Source organism: Salvelinus namaycush, chromosome 1 (assembly GCF_016432855.1).
Source record: "Salvelinus namaycush isolate Seneca chromosome 1, SaNama_1.0, whole genome shotgun sequence".
NCBI lineage: Eukaryota > Metazoa > Chordata > Actinopteri > Salmoniformes > Salmonidae > Salvelinus > Salvelinus namaycush.
In genome coordinates, this window is record NC_052307.1 from 74,115,646 (window position 1) to 74,131,247 (window position 15,602).

Below are 15,602 nucleotides of genomic sequence, written 5' to 3' on the forward strand. Positions count from 1 at the left end.
CTGTCAAGTCGGCTACGCATACAGTTTGACGCATACATTTTTTAAATCCTATGTTTAGCACCACATAGAACGCATTGCAACTGCCTCTGCAAAGCAGCGTTCCATTGGAATGAATGTACTTCTGGAGTCACGGAATGAAGGACACTGTCAGTGGGATCGAGGCGTGAGTCCTGTGCAGAGAGGTATATTATGTGGTCCAAACCTTTAGAGATAATCAAGTTCTCTCCCATGAAACTGAACTGTTAATTTTTTTCCTCACGGAGAAGGGATATTATAAATGTAAATAATTGACTTTATTCCAACCACAACCAATGGGACTCCCAAAAAACACACCACTTTGAAACAACTATGACCAGAAGTTACTTTTCGTTGCAGGTTATGATATGAGAGCATTTTCGCTAACCCAAGCCCTAACCCTTTTCCTAACCTTAATCTAATTATCCTAACCTGCTATGTTGATTCTAATTACCTGCTGCGTAAATTCTCCTAACCTGCTACAAAAAGTCACTTCTGGTCGTAGCTGTATCGAAGTAGTGTGTTTTTAGGGTATCTTCACAACCAACCAACAAAATGATTTGTTATTTGAGTATCCTCATCCTGTTGATTTTTAAAGTGTTGGCAAATAATGTCTTTGTGTTCACAAAACAGTTTAACTCACTCACTTAAAAGGCCAGCCTACTTCTTTCTCCTCTGCTAAGGTATGGTAGATGACCTGGAGGTCATTTACCTTTAACTGTAAAACATACTTGTCATAAAGAAATAAAAATCCTTTTAAGTCTCTTGTTTAACAGACAGATATCACGACAGTTCCACATGTGCCAGATGTTTGACCAAACACAGACTGTTTTCCTCCCATGTCTACAAACTGCAATGGCAAGGTCCCAGCAAGGCTAACTAAACAGTAACCAAGCAACCCTGGCCACTGACCTTGTCGATGCAAGGATAATGCCCCCCCAATGTAGAGTTTAAAAGCTTGAGCACAGGATCGATTCCATTCCATTGAGTTAGGAGAAGATTGTAATGAAGTAGGCCCAGTTATGGTGCAGTGCACTAGGCAGTAGTTTACAGTAGCCTAATGAAGCATTCACAACTTCTTATCATTGAGAAAGAAAAGACTGCCACCACTATAAGGAGGCTGTTTCACCTGTCTCAAAATGTCTCTCTAGCAATAACATTCCCAACTACTTCCAGACTATGCATTCTTTAATAAATGAAGAACACGTTGCACCACATAAAAAGTCCCCATATCCCCAGCTATAAAGGGAACATTTACAGACCCATATAGCCATAATCAAGAGACTCAATGAACCAATCTCCTCCCACATGCACTTTGGAAAGCCTCTCCTCTGCGTTGTGTATGTTCAACAGGTAGAATCATGTTCCCTACTGCACTACCTCCCTTCTCCGAGTCAGGCTGTGAGAGAAACAGCCCCTGGTAAGTGAGTAAATTGTTTTCATTACTTTAAAGCTACTGTCTGCAATTGGTACATTAATTGTTTTACTTTTAAATGAATGATATATAGCCATTGGTTAGGAGGACTTGTAGTGTGTACTTTTTTATTTGGATTGTTAACGCTTATAGCAACTTTTATTGATAGGATGTTTGGATCATAATTAATAGGATAATTGGGGTAATAAGATTGATAACCATCAGCTTTTGATGTGTACTGTACACACAGAGAGTCAACCATTAGATTATCTACATTTACATTTGAATTTGTTTATGGGATAGGAGTATGTTTCGATTTAACCTCTAACATTTTATTGGCGCCTCGCTATCAGCCATAAAAGTGCAATGATGGACAACTTTTCTAAATAGTTTACTTGATGATGAGTATTTCTCTTCAGGACCAAATATTGTAGCTTAAAACATACTAGTACAGTACATAATGGAATATACATGTACGTAATGGAATTAGCAAGGTGCAATGCCTCTACATACTTTCAACGTTGTTTTGAGTGTAGAGATGGAATTGCGGCACAAAGAAGGCAGTGCTTTGGATAAACTCTCCGTTTATAAGGAGGATGTGTATGTTTCCCTTTGGTCCACTAATTCAACGCAGACTAATGCTTTGTTTTTGACGGTTGAGAAGCCCAGGAAAAATGTGTGCTGGATACTACCATCCCAGGAATACTACCATACAACTTTCTAATGTGAACCAAGCCATAATAAAAGTTACATAACTATGATTATTATTATGTGTAAGTGTTGATCTTGTATTCTTGACTAAGGGAATACATTGTCATTCTGATTTATGTCAACAGTCATTGCAGATTTAATCCACTTCAGACATGCTTTGTGTGTGGATCAAACTCTGTCTCCTCTTGCCAGGTAATGCTATCCCTTCACACGTACACCTTTCTCTGAAACATCAAAAATCCCCTGATTCATTTTGCCATAAAACCACAACAACAAGTGGAAGCATGTTTTTGATTTGTCATAACACTACGCTCACTACAATGCCTGTCCACTATACTGCACTTCCAGGGGTAAGTAGCTTCATGATCCACAACACCCTCCACAGCCTGTGCTTGGAGGACTTCCCCAAGACGGGCCTGGTTCAGCTGAAGAAATGCAACCTGGACTCAGTTCTCCAGCAGTGGATCTGGAGGGACCAGAGTCTCCTGGAGTGTGTGGGGACCTCCAGGTGCCTGTCGGCCCACCACTCTCACCCCATCCAGACTGTACCCTGTGAGGGGGTAGAGGATGGGGGACACAGGGGTGATGGGGGGCTGCGGTGGGGGTGTGAGTTGAACAGGCTGATCAGTCAGAACAGTTCTCTGGAGCTCTCCACAGACGGGAAACGACTGACGCTGTCCCACAGGAGCAAGCAGACCAAGTGGAGGTCTCTGGATGAAGGGGATATATGCCAGGAGAGGCTCAGTAAGTGATTGTTGTTGCTTCAATTGTTTTTTTAACGCTTAATTTACATTTAAATTCACTGACTGTGTAACAAATCCTCATGGCATGAAATTGGATCTTTGTGTAAATTGACTTACATGAGTGAAGCTCTAGAATGAGCCAAATAAGCACTCAAGATGTTGAAAATAATGTAACATTTTCATCTCCTTTTGAATGATTGACTTCATCACAAGTTAGCAGTTGTTAGATTGGGGCTTTGTGTGAATTGATACAGTATGGGCCTCTCAAACCTAGGCTAGAAGATATTAACTCAATGTCCTTCCACAATAGTCCCTCAGTCCACCTTGGCCACATGGTGCCACTGTGGCCACCATTTTGTCCGCATAAAAACTAACACAGGGGATGGTGATGCAACATGTGTTTCTATATTTGTATTGGCACCTGCAGGATCCAAAAGGGCATCGAGCGATCCCGATGAGTTTGAGGTGAAACCTGCGGAAGAGCAGAAAGCGGGGCCTCCTGGTATGACCGATGAACAGAAAGAATTTCTCAGATGGTTCTATCGCACTGAGGACCGTAAGTGCTGCTCCTTATTGTACCTTTTTCCCACTACCGAGCTGAGCCAAACTGAGCTAAGCTGTTCTGTGCCTTGCTGGAAAGGACAATGAGGAAGGAAAATAGCCAAGCCAGCACAGTACAGATAAGGTTGGCATGATAGTGTGAAAAGGGTATTATTAGTGTTGTATTAGGTTAATGTTGTTTCAGGGTAGCGAACTGATCCATGGCCATTGTTTGGGAAATTACAAGTAAAATAGACATGATTGGATTGTTCTTAAGTAGGCTATTTGTTATGACAGCTCCATTATGTTATCCAGCTCCATTATGTTATCCAATTCCATTACATTATCCAGCTCCATTACGTTATCCAGCTCCATTACGTTATCCAGCTTCATTACGTTATTCAGCTCCATTAGGTTATCCAGCTCCATTATGTTATTGAGCTCCATTACATTATCCAGCTCCCTTATGTTATTCAGCTGCATTACTGTCACGATCATCGTAATAACATTCGGACCAAAGCGCAGCGTGATATGGGTTCCACATGTTTATTGTGGAACCAATAAAAAAATAAAAAATAAAGAACGAACGAAACGTGAGGTAAACGAAGTGCTCACAGGCAACTACACATAAACAAGATCCCACAAAACACAGTGGGAAAATGGCTGCCTAAATATGATCCCCAATCAGAGACGATAAACAGCTGCCTCTGATTGGGAACCATACCAGGCCAACAAAGAAATAAACACCCTAGATTACCCACCCTTGTCACACCCCGACCTAACCAAAATAGAGAATAAAAAGACTCTCTATGGTCAGGGCGTGAAAATTACGTTATCCAGCTCCATTATGTTATCCAGCTCCATTACGTTATCCAGCTCCGTTATGTTATTCAGCTCCATTATGTTATTCAGCTCCATTACGTTATCCAGCTCCATTGCGTTATCCAGCTCCGTTATGTTATTCAGCTCCATTATGTTATTCAGCTCCATTACGTTATCCAGCTCCATTGCGTTATCCAGCTCCATTACGTTATCCTACTGAGCAGTTTGTTCTTACAATATATACTCAGTTAATCAGTTTTCACTTTTCATGGCACTGTAGTGCTGGTGGTGTCATTTATGTGATCTGATCCCAAAGCCTCCATAAAGGGATTGGTTATAGTGAAGCACTTTTTCTCTTAGTCAGATTTACATGGTAGTAAACTTTTATTCCCGCCAAGGCTCCAAGTCTGTAAAAAAAAAAAGCTGTTAAGTGCACACTTGGTCCAAGTTCCAATGTTTTGTCTTTGATCACCTCTGGAATTTCCTGTGGGGTTATAACGGTGGGAAGATTTTCCGCAGTTACAATTGTGTGTTTTTGTCGTCACAGCAACTTCCTGGAAGTTTGCGATGCTGTCTCTGTCCTTCGCTGCCCTTCTGCTGGGCTGTCTGCTTCTGGGAATGGGCTCCATGGCGAACAAGTAAGCCCCTATCTGACACTTACTCAACTTAAGTAGACTAATGTCTACCCACTCAACTTGAAAATACTCATGTAATACACTGTAATTCTAAACAAGCAATATCCCATGTGTCTTCAATTATGAAACATGGTGTGGTGAAGATACTTCTGGTCAACAACAGTAAATGATCCAAACAAAGTGTTCATCCCAAATAACACCCTAGCCTTATGGCCCCTGGTCAAAGTAGTGCACTATGTAGGGAATATGGTTCCATTTGGGATGCAACCAAAGGCTCTGTGGAACCTAAATACAGGACCTGTTATGGAAGAAAACGAAAGCAATCGCCATATTTGTGCGTGCTGGTCTGGCCATCTTTATTTACACCACAGTGACTACATTTCCCATCATCCTCCACACAGAAACAGGAATAAGATAGCCAAGTACAAGGCGGCGGCTCTGGCCATGAAGCCGGAGGTGGAAGAACTACAGGTCATCGTCCCGGAAGTCAGAGGTCAAAGAACTAACTCAGAGGTCAAACCCGTCAACAGCGCCTCTGTCCAGGTCAGTATGAGCCAATCTGAGATCCCAGTGAGCCAGGCCAAGCCCCTCCAGGACAACAGGGAGGTAGAGGGTCTCAAACCGGGGGACATTGTGGTGACCTGGAATGACGGGAACGTGTCCAGCCTGTACCCCGAGCCTGAGGGGGAAGTGGAGGTGTTGGCGGAGGTAGAGAAAGAGGAGGTGGTTGAGGTAGAGAAAGAAGAGGTGGTGGAGGAGGTAGAGAAAGAGGAGGCAGCGGAGGGAGTGGTGGGATGAATGAGAGAGATACAACAGCCACGTTTCTCAGTACTGCTCCTCTGCAGAGGCAGAACAGAAACTCCTATTTACTTAGCCATAACTGTCATTTTAAGTTGTTTTATTTTAACCTGTAACTTAAACAACCACTGTCTGTTTAATTACTGTAATGCCCTTTTTACACTACTTTGCTGAGCCAGACCGTACTGTGCTGGCTCAGATATTTTATTGGTGGATGCGTAACCATGCCAGCGCAGTACAGCTCGACTTGGCTCAGTAGTGTGAAAAGGGTATACAACTACTACAAATAATGCTGTGTACAAGATGTGCAGTATCACAGTCATCATTCACAAGTACTTTGGAATATACATCTACTGTAAACATTGCTGGCCGTCGAAACATCGCAACCAACTATTTGAGATACCAAATAGTTTGTAAATGTTGTTTTTTGGTCATGAAGAAGTGCAACGTGTTGTTTATAGTGCAGTGAAAAGTTTTCCTATGTCACTTGACAGTATGTAGGAACACGTATAAACCATGTGTCATAAGCTATTCAAATGTAGTCTACTTGGGAAACACTAAAAGGCAACTAAACATGGTCTGAGATAACATTAAGATTGGAAGATCAAACTTCTCTTTATACATCTCTTTTGTAATTCTATTTGTAAAGTCTTTTTAGTTATAATGCTGGACACCAGGAAGATTAGCCGACGTCATGGCATCAGCTAATGGGGATCCTAATATAATCCAAACTCGAATTATCTTGCTGTGAGTTTAGTGGAAAGCTCTTGTGAGAGAGTATTCACATATAGATGTTTCGGACAGAAAACAGAATTCAGTGGGTTAACTTTTGTCATCATACCACCTCTCCATATGTAAGATAGATTTTCATTGTGTTATGAAAGCATTCCACCAATTGTAGTCTTTACAATAAGGAAATAAAACTGTTCATATCAAAATAGTTGTGTTTTGTAATTTTGGTTGGGATGGCATTAGCATACAATAGTATAAAAATGTGTTTTAAGTTACAAAAAATGCAACAGTTGTTACACTGATGAGCCTGAGGAGGGCGCCCACAACTCGTGAAAACGATGTATATATGAAGTTAAAGCCCCAATGCAGTTGTTTTGATATCAATATAAAATCATTACTGGGTAGCAATTAAGTACCTTACTGTAATAGATTTCCATTAAAATTGGTGCACGTCACCATGGAAAGCCAAAACTCCCGGCCATGCAAACCTGCTGATTAGAAACCAGCAACTATCAGGAAATAACACTGATCACATTTTTTCACACTTTTAGAGTGTTAGTTTCATCAACTGTTGTACAATATAATATAAAACACAGAAAAACTGAATTTTGACTGCACTGGGCCTTTAACTCAAAGATTGAATTGCTACTTTGTGTTACAACATCAAATAACTTAAAACATGTCTCTACATTAACAAAATATGTCTTCATTCGATCAAATTAGTTTTCCTTTAAAGCTCATTAAAATGTATATAAAAATACATGTGCATAGTGTTATCAATCTACACTACAGTGAACATACCATCACCGTCATAAGCACTCCAATCACCACAATACATTTGGCAACTAACATAACTTTGTCCCAGTAACTGACTTCAAGACAAACTTTGAAAACTTTGGCAATATAAATTCAACATTCACAATGACAGTTTAAACACCAGTCCATTACTGTCCATCTCTCAAGGAGCTCTGATAATTACTGTTCCTTCTCTTCACTTGAAGGTGCAGTAAGTCATCATGACGTTTTAGTACACGCTCCAACTTAGTGATGGTGATATCCACCATGACAGCTTCTGCTGCATACAGTATGTTGATGGCTTGGTTGTATGTTATTCTGTCTCCATTTTGTTCTGCTTTTCACATTTGACACAGTCCATTGTCTCTCATAACCTATTTCACAGTTCTCTCACTTGTCCATGTTGTAAGCCACTATGGCAGACTTGTCAATAAGTCACTTTAGGAAAGTCCAGGTTGAGTCTCAAGTCTTCGAGCATGAGACACTCAGAGTCAAGTCTCAAATCTCTGAGCACAAGTCCAAGTTAAGTCTGAGCACAAGTCCAAGTTAAGTCTCAAGTCTCTGGCACAAGTCCAAGTTAAGTCTCAAGGTTTGAGCATAAGTCTCAAGTCTTTGAGCACAAGTTTGAGACAAGTCTCAAATTTCCAGTCTTTAAATCTGGTCTCATTCTCCATCGACTCATCAGAAGATCTTGAAGCCCTTGAGCAGCGTCAGCGTGGGTGCTCGCCGTTTGCTCTGTGCCCGCGACGACTTGACCGTCACCAGCTTGGCGGTGGCGGGCACTGGGAGCTCCTTGTAGCAGGGGGTGGTGAACGGGGGCACGGTGGCGAGGCTGAACAATGGCTTGTTATCCTCACTGATGTAAAGGGGGCGTAACGGGGGGCTCCTTTTGCCGCCCGCCTGCCTGGCCTCCCTCACGGCTTCATGGAAGACCCGCTGGACAGACAGGAAGTCCAGGCAAGCAGACACCTCGAAGAACAGGCAGCAGAAACGGGAGGCGAGGGCCGAGCCTTCCAACTTACTCACCTGCCTGAAAGACAGAGTGGGAGAGACAGGGTGATGGGGAGTGAGGAAAGAGAGAGAGAGAGAAAGAGAGATAAGGAGTGAGTGAGAGAGGTGATAACAGAGAGAATGAGAGAGAGGGGGAGAGAGAGAAAGACAAAACAGGAGAGAGAGAGGGAGAGAGAAAACAGAAGCCCTTTAGTTTAAACAGCTCCAAAACACACTGACCACTATAATCAGTACTATAATGTGCCAACTTTGCACATATCATTAGTCAATCACACACCCTACATCCTTAGCTAACAACAAACTTTCCCACAACTTTAGAGAGCGTTCCCTTAAAAGTCTCATTAGGTCATAAACTAACGTTTTCATAGGAATGTTCCAAGAGATTATTCCATTCAAATATAACTTACCCAAAACTCGGTGACCATGTTCTCAGAACTTAAGATATACATTTTCTAGACATGTTTCAAGGGAACGTTGCAAGAACATTTACATGTATGTGTCCAGTTTTCTGTGGGTTTGGAGAAAATTCCATCGATGTCCCACCAAACATACACAGAACATGGTTGCCATATTCTCCGAACATAATATATTGATGTTCTAGACACGTTTCATGGGAACATTGCAAGAACATTCATGTGTCCAGTTTTCTGAGCGTTAAGAGAATATTCCATCAACGTCCCATCAAACATACACAGAACATGGTTGCCATATTCTCCAAACATAATATATTGATGTTTGGGCCTCCCAAGTGGTGCAGTGGTCTAAGGCACTGCATCGCAGTGCTAGAGGCATCACTACAGATCCGGGTTCGTTCCCGGGCTGTGTCACAACCGGCCGTGATCGGGAGTCCCATAGGGCGGTGCACAATTGGCACGGCGTCGTCCGGGTTAGGGGAGGGTTTGGCCGGGGGGGCTTTATTTGGCTCATTGTGCTCTAGCGACTCCTTGTGGCAGGCCGGGTGCCTGCAAGCTGACAATGGTTATCAGTTGAACAGTGTTTCCTCCGACACATTGGTGCAGCTGGCTTCCAGGTTAAGCGGGCGGGTGTTAAGAAGCGCGGTTTGGCGAGTCATGTTTCGGAGGACACATGACTCGACCTTCGCCCCCTTAGCCGGTTGGGGACAAGTTTCATGGGCAACGTTGCAAGAACATTTCTGTCTATCTGTTGTCAGGACATCACCTGATGGAACCAAAGAAATGTTGTTCCACAAAAAAGGTTAATTACACATCATGCCTTGTTACTAGCAACATGACAACGTCTTACACCTAGAAGAAAAGAAGGTGTGTTGGAGTGGCTATAAGTCTGCTGGACATTATTGCTTCATACATTTATGTACGTTATATGTTTTGGTTAAATATAGCAACATGAAGACATCTTACACTGGGAGACAAATATAAGTGGTTGGAGTCTTGCCATGAATCAACTTTACTGGAAGTGCTTCAATAAACATGAGTCTTTCCATAAACACCAGCTAAGAGGGCTTGGGTTGCCACACATGCAGCCAAATAAAGCCCCTCCGGCCAAACCCTCCCCTAACCCGGACGACCCTGGGCCAATTGTGCACTGCCCTATGGGACTCCCGATCACGGCCGGTTGTGACACAGCCCGGGAACGAACCCGGATCTGTAGTGATGCCTCTAGCACTGCGATGCAGTGCCTTAGACCACTGCACCACTTGGGAGGCCCAAACGCATTAACATTGATGTTTCATTTCAGGCTTTCAGATGATTACCAGAAGTAGGCCTAGAGCTGCAAAACACTTTGGTGTTATTTGAGAGATTATGGGCCAAAACAAAACTTTGCGAATGGCATCACTCCTCCTGGAAGCACTGTCGGCCCGGACCAAGACATGCCTTGGCTTTTGGAGTATGTTATGTCGTTGTGGTGTGGATTTGAATCGCAGGTCCGCCTTGGTGGGGATGAACCGGGTTATATTGAGAAGTGTGCATGTACAGAAAGCCTATTTCTAATTAAATGCACCTGTCTCTTAAATGTCCACCAGCTGTTTCTCTAACAGTCTTAAACAGACATCTTGGCATGCAAGACTTCTGCACCGGTATCTCTCCATGTGTAACTACTGTGGTATGTATTGCTGCTACTGGCTCTGCTGATATGAGCCAGTAGTGAGCTCTGAGCGCCTGCAGCAATACTTGGTAGCTATAACACCGGAATCTCATCAAGACATTTGGACCTCTTGGTATAATGTCTCAGGCATTACACTAACAGAAGAGTAGTTGCAGGTTTGAGTCCCACTCGGACTTCCATCCACCCCACCAATTCGCTACACACCTGTATCTCTCCATGTCCAGCTTGTTGCCCAGCAGTATAATGGGGGTCTTGGGCTGCAGGGCCTTGGTGTGGACCGTGACGGCCTCCAGGTACTGTTGGCAGCCCTCAAAGCTCCGTCTATTGTCTATGCTGTAGACCACAAGGAAGGCACTGGCCCACGAGAGGTAGCGCTCACAGTTCACTGGGCCGTCCTGACGGTAGAGACAGACAAGGGGAAAAGGTCATCACTTCAAAACAATTTGTGGCAAAGGCTTTAGAAGAAGTATCAATTTATTTCGAATAGATCTTCAAATGGTATTCATTTGCACAGAGAATCTGTCATTGTGGCCCGGCTCTTGTAATGGTAATGCCCCACACGTCTTCAGGTTTGAGTCCGACCTACTGCCCTTTGACACAAACTCTATCTTTCCTCACTATCATCCTCTGTCTCTTTCAAAAAAGACTATTCCCACCTGGTCAGCTGTGTCCATAACTTTCACAACGACAGGCTGTTGGTCCACCATGTCCTCAGAAGAGTAAGTATCCTCTAGATGGCAGTGAACACAACATGGAGGTCACAACATGGACCCAACATCACAATACAGTCATTCATGTGTCAATATGAACAAGTTTATTGTACATTTCTCTGAAAGTGCATCTGCCGATTCTTGTATAGTTAGTGTACACAAACTATTACAGAGGTGTTCTAATGTCCATACTAGCCTACCATAAAAGGCATTCCCAATGCACAGCGTGATTCTAAATGGTACTAGAGGGGATGGTAGGACAGAGCCTAAATTATTTATTTAACAAGGACATTTCTTGACAATTGCATTTTATTTCAGAAGGTAACAAATGGAAACTTACCTAGATTGGGGTCATATTCACTGATGAAGCGCTTGGTGAGAAATTTGACAGTCAACGCTGAAAAGAGAGAAGGGACTCATTCACTTCCTGTTTAGATTCAGCTCTTTGTTGTCAGTCTGTCACATTGTACAATCTAGTGTCCCAAATGGGGCATGGGAACCCTGTTTTTATATAAACACTCCCATGAAATATCAGATAGGAGTAGATTGCTTTTCATGAATAACAAACTATCAAAACTGGGACTATCGAAACTGGAATAAAATGTAAACAAAACTGGGATCTACTCCACTACAAATACTAGAGATGACAAATCAAGGCAAGTTCCTAATGTTGGGTTTACTCAGTGTATATTAAGTGGCAGAACACAATATGAAACCAACCTAAACATCACTAATGTTTTAACAATAAGCACTAAATCAATCCAATAGCATATGAAGGAGAAAGGGGAAAAAGATGGGGGGGGCACCTGATTTTCCTGAGCCCCTCACTCCAAGGACGACCACATTGACCTCAGGTTGTCCCCCCTCAGGGATAGCAGAGAAGTTACAACTCCTTGCTTTCCCAAACATCAGTGACATCTTTAGACTAAAACCCAGGAACACAAGTTATCAAAACAGATCCAAGTAACAGGATCTTTATACAGTGCCTACATGCATTATTCAGAATATTATTAACAATAAAAAAAACATAACATAACCAAATAATATAAATGTTTATAACGGTATCATAAACACTAATATTAATGCATATGGATGATAGGCTACTATGCAGGAAACACAAATAACGCCCACGTTGAACGTTTCCATAACGTTTCAATATAACCTTACCTTAAAAGGTTTTCTCAGAGTTAAAGACTGGGGTAGAAGTGAATCGGCTAGTTGGTTTGATGTGGTTAAAAAAAAATCTGTATTTCATTTAAAATCATATGAATCCAAATGCAATAAAAACATCCCAACGAGTTTTAGAACGCGCTCTTAAATCCTGTCCGATGATGAGGATGCTCATACTCGATGGTGAAAGAAGCCCGAGCTGCTCCGTGAGTGCGCAGCTGGTAGGACCTTGCGTCAAGTAGACGAATCGGTTAACATTTGCTGAAGAATGTTGCTGCTTACGCATATGATTTACTGCCAAACTCCATTTAAGGGAACTGAGGTGAGGTCTCATAGTTATTCTACATGCAGTCAGATATGATTTGGTAAGGTAGGCCTTTCTCATCTCCAACTAACTTCATTGACAAGAAACAAGGACATCAATAAAATGGTTATGTCAGTTGAGATGGTTGGATTGCATCCAGTGAGTGAATGATTCTGTTGTCTTCATGCAGCATATTTTCCTTCACAGATAATCACATAACTTCACAGTTAATACTTTGCACATGTTAAAGTAATTGCTTGTGTAATAGATTCAAATCTGACATATTTGAACAGAAAGAACAAAGAAAAGGTACCTTTTGACATACTGGACTTGGTTTCCCCCTTTACCCTTTAATGAATGAGAACTCCACTTCCTCCTCATTCTCTACATTGGTGGCAAAGGTGGTCTCTGGCCTCTGTTGGAAGAGCGCCCCTGTTTGTATTGGGGTTTGCGTGGAGGACAGAGAGAGGAGTAATTATGTAGCCTTGTGTGTAAACATTTACATGATTTTTATGAGGGGTGAATGATTTATACTACAGTAGGTGAATCCGTCTATGTGCATGTAAGTATTTGCACAGGTGCCACGACTGTATTGGAACAAGGACTGGTAGCATGCTGTTGTCATGTACAACAGATCCCTAACAGACAAGGTTACTAAGAATTTAACTGTTTGGAATAATAGTCTCGTATAACAAATGTGACCTCGGGGAACAATCTATTGTTGTCTCTCACCTTTGCCCAACCGCTCCAAGGCCAAGAGTTCTGACATTTTCCGCTGGCACAAACTGTCAGCCTCACAGACAAAGACCAATAAATCATCAGCATAACTGTACTGCTGTGCCCATCCATTCGCCCACCCGCTCCCATCCGACCCATCTCCCCTTTCCAGCAGGTCAACACTAGATTCCTCTCCGGCTGCATGTCACCATAATGTATTATAACTGTGCCACACGTTGCCTAACTGCTATCTATAGCCTCTGCTATTCTCGTAGCTGTGAAGAGCAATACAAACAGTGGATACCCTGTCAAGTGCATCTGCTCTGCACAGAGGAAAGGAAAGGGGGGATTCGGTCTAGCTGCTACTGTACCTAAAGGAAATATCATCATGGATAAAATGTCATGCTAGGACATGAGATATTTTGATCTGACTCAGCACTTCGTCACTCTTGACAAATGCAAATGTGCTGTTTGAACACTTCAGTTGAGGCGATGGAGCCAAGCAGCTGCCCTGGCTCAGGGGCCGACAGTGACAAGCCTGCCCTCGGCAAGCCTTTGGACTCAGGGATGGACAGTGACAAGCCTGCCCTCGGCAAGCCTTTGGACTCAGGGACCGACAGTGACAAGCCTGCCCTCGGCAAGCCTTTGGACTCAGGGACCGACAGTGACAAGCCTGCCCTCGGCAAGCCTTTGGACTCAGGGACCGACAGTGACAAGCCTGCCCTCGGCAAGCCTTTGGACTCAGGGATGGACAGTGACAAGCCTGCCCTCGGCAAGCCTTTGGACTCAGGGACCGACAGTGACAAGCCTGCCCTCGGCAAGCCTTTGGACTCAGGGATGGACAGTGACAAGCCTGCCCTCGGCAAGCCTTTGGACTCAGGGATGGACAGTGACAAGCCTGCCCTCGGCAAGCCTTTGGACTCAGGGATGGACAGTGACAAGCCTGCCCTCGGCAAGCCTTTGGACTCAGGGATGGACAGCCTGAAAGTGAGAGTTGACGGGAGCGTTTTTGTGGTGAACAAAGCCCTACTCGAGCAGCACTGTGAGTACTTCCGAGCCCTCTTCCAGTCGGGAATGCGGGAATGCCAACAGGATGAGGTCCATCTGCAAGGGCTGAGCGCTCGGGGATTTGTGTTGGCGCTCCGGGTCCTGGACGGGGATCGCCCCATCCTGGGTGGTGACGAAATCGTGGAAGCCATAGAGTGTGCCACCTTTCTACAGGTGGAGTCTGTGACAAAGCACCTGACCAATATCATCAACTCAGAGAACTGCTTGTTGATGTACCACACGGCCGCGACCTACGGTTTATGGGATCTGTCCCATCAAACTGCTTTATTCATTAAAGACATGTACTCGGACCTGAAGGAGGATGTTGTGCGCACCTTACCAGAAGACCTAGTGGAGTACGTTGAGTCTCTCATCCCCAGTCGGTACGTCACAGTCTGCAGCCACTCTCCTACCGTCGAGCAGCTCCAGGACTGTCAGAGGACGGTCTGCTACCTGGATGACGAAGATAGAGAATGGAAGGTGCTGAGTCACCTACCCTTAAACACAAGCACCACTATGGCAGGTGTGACCGTGCTAGACAACAAGCTGTACATTATAGGAGGCGTCCACGACGTCAGCAAGAAAGTCGTGGACTCTGGCTTCTGCTACGACCCAGAGAGTGACTCCTGGTCCACTATTTCGAGTCCCCAGCAGCCACGCTACAACTTTACGTTAGTGGGCCACGAAGGCTGCCTCTACGCCATCGGTGGGGAGTTCGACCGTAAGTCCATGGCGTTGGTGGAGAAGTACAGTGTCTCCACGGCCACCTGGCGCTTCGCCGCTAATCTCCCCTGCAGAGCCGCCAACGTGGCCTCCACCAAAGCCATGAGCCGCATCTTCATCTGCCTCTGGAAACCCAAAGGCGTTACGGAGATCCACGAGTACGTCCCTGAGAGGGACCAATGGGTCCTGGTCACCACGCTAGTCTGTGACCAGAGCTATGGCCACTGCATGGTGGGCCACAGGGACAATTTGTATGTCATGCGCAACGGGCCCTGCGAAGACTTCCTGATGTGCGTGATGGACTGTTACAACCTGACTACGGGTCAGTGGACAGCCTTGCCGGGGCAATACGCAAACAGTAAAGGAGCCCTGTTCACATCGGTAATAAGAGGAGACTCAGTGTTCACCCTCAACCGCATGAGGACGACGGAGTTCGCTGTGGAGGAGTACAGATGGAAAATCAAGAGAGAGACCAAGGGCTTCGGGCGAATCGGCTCCATGTACACGTTTCTCATGAGACTGCCCACGACCAAGACTGTGGGAAACACTGAGGTGTTGACAGACGGGCTGGAGTTTGGGAATCGGATCGACTACAGACGCAGAGACTCTCTGCTACAATGCTTTGACTGA

General features: G+C 44.3%; 3 protein-coding genes across 5 annotated transcripts; 2 read left to right on the forward strand and 1 right to left on the reverse strand.

The window, feature by feature from the left end:
* Positions 1–1,349: 1,349 nt before the first annotated feature.
* On the forward strand, positions 1,350–6,618 carry si:cabz01068815.1 (solute carrier family 51 subunit beta). 2 transcript variants are annotated; one of them, XM_038994708.1, is made up of 6 exons: positions 1,350–1,435; positions 2,266–2,332; positions 2,489–2,884; positions 3,311–3,439; positions 4,793–4,883; positions 5,282–6,618. In XM_038994708.1, the coding sequence occupies exons 2-6, from the start codon at positions 2,293–2,295 to the stop codon at positions 5,676–5,678; spliced, it is 1,053 nt and encodes a 350-aa protein (XP_038850636.1). In that variant the 5' UTR covers positions 1,350–1,435; positions 2,266–2,292; the 3' UTR covers positions 5,679–6,618. The 2 variants fall into 2 exon arrangements, with proteins under 2 accessions (XP_038850636.1, XP_038850645.1); XM_038994717.1 differs by having other exon boundaries at positions 1,354–1,439.
* Positions 6,619–7,880: 1,262 nt separating this feature from the next.
* Positions 7,881–11,929, reverse strand: rasl12 (RAS-like, family 12). Of its 2 annotated transcripts, XM_038994772.1 has the most exons (5): positions 11,818–11,929; positions 11,352–11,408; positions 10,958–11,031; positions 10,506–10,696; positions 7,881–8,235 (listed from the first exon to the last, which is right to left on the reverse strand). In XM_038994772.1, exons 1-5 carry the CDS (start codon positions 11,927–11,929, stop codon positions 7,887–7,889), a joined length of 783 nt encoding a protein of 260 aa, XP_038850700.1. In that variant the 3' UTR covers positions 7,881–7,886. The 2 variants fall into 2 exon arrangements, with proteins under 2 accessions (XP_038850700.1, XP_038850709.1); XM_038994781.1 differs by lacking the exon at positions 11,352–11,408.
* Positions 11,930–13,694: 1,765 nt separating this feature from the next.
* On the forward strand, positions 13,695–15,602 carry kbtbd13 (kelch repeat and BTB (POZ) domain containing 13). Its single transcript, XM_039000099.1, has one exon. It carries the CDS (start codon positions 13,695–13,697, stop codon positions 15,600–15,602), a length of 1,908 nt encoding a protein of 635 aa, XP_038856027.1.

Coding starts and splice junctions, on each gene's coding strand:
- kbtbd13 (XM_039000099.1), top strand. CDS start 13,695: ATGGAGCCAAGCAGCTGCCCTGGCTCAGGGGCCGACAGTGACAAGCCT.
- rasl12 (XM_038994772.1), bottom strand. CDS start 11,929: ATGTCACTGATGTTTGGGAAAGCAAGGAGTTGTAACTTCTCTGCTATC. Junction 10,697..10,957: donor TTATGGACACAGCTGACCAG/GTGGGAATAGTC, acceptor CTCTACCGTCAG/GACGGCCCAGTGAACTGTGA. Junction 8,236..10,505: donor CTGGACATGGAGAGATACAG/GTGTGTAGCGAA, acceptor TCTGTCTTTCAG/GCAGGTGAGTAAGTTGGAAG.
- si:cabz01068815.1 (XM_038994708.1), top strand. CDS start 2,293: ATGCTTTGTGTGTGGATCAAACTCTGTCTCCTCTTGCCAG. Junction 3,440..4,792: donor GTTCTATCGCACTGAGGACC/GTAAGTGCTGCT, acceptor TTGTCGTCACAG/CAACTTCCTGGAAGTTTGCG. Junction 4,884..5,281: donor ATGGGCTCCATGGCGAACAA/GTAAGCCCCTAT, acceptor TCCTCCACACAG/AAACAGGAATAAGATAGCCA.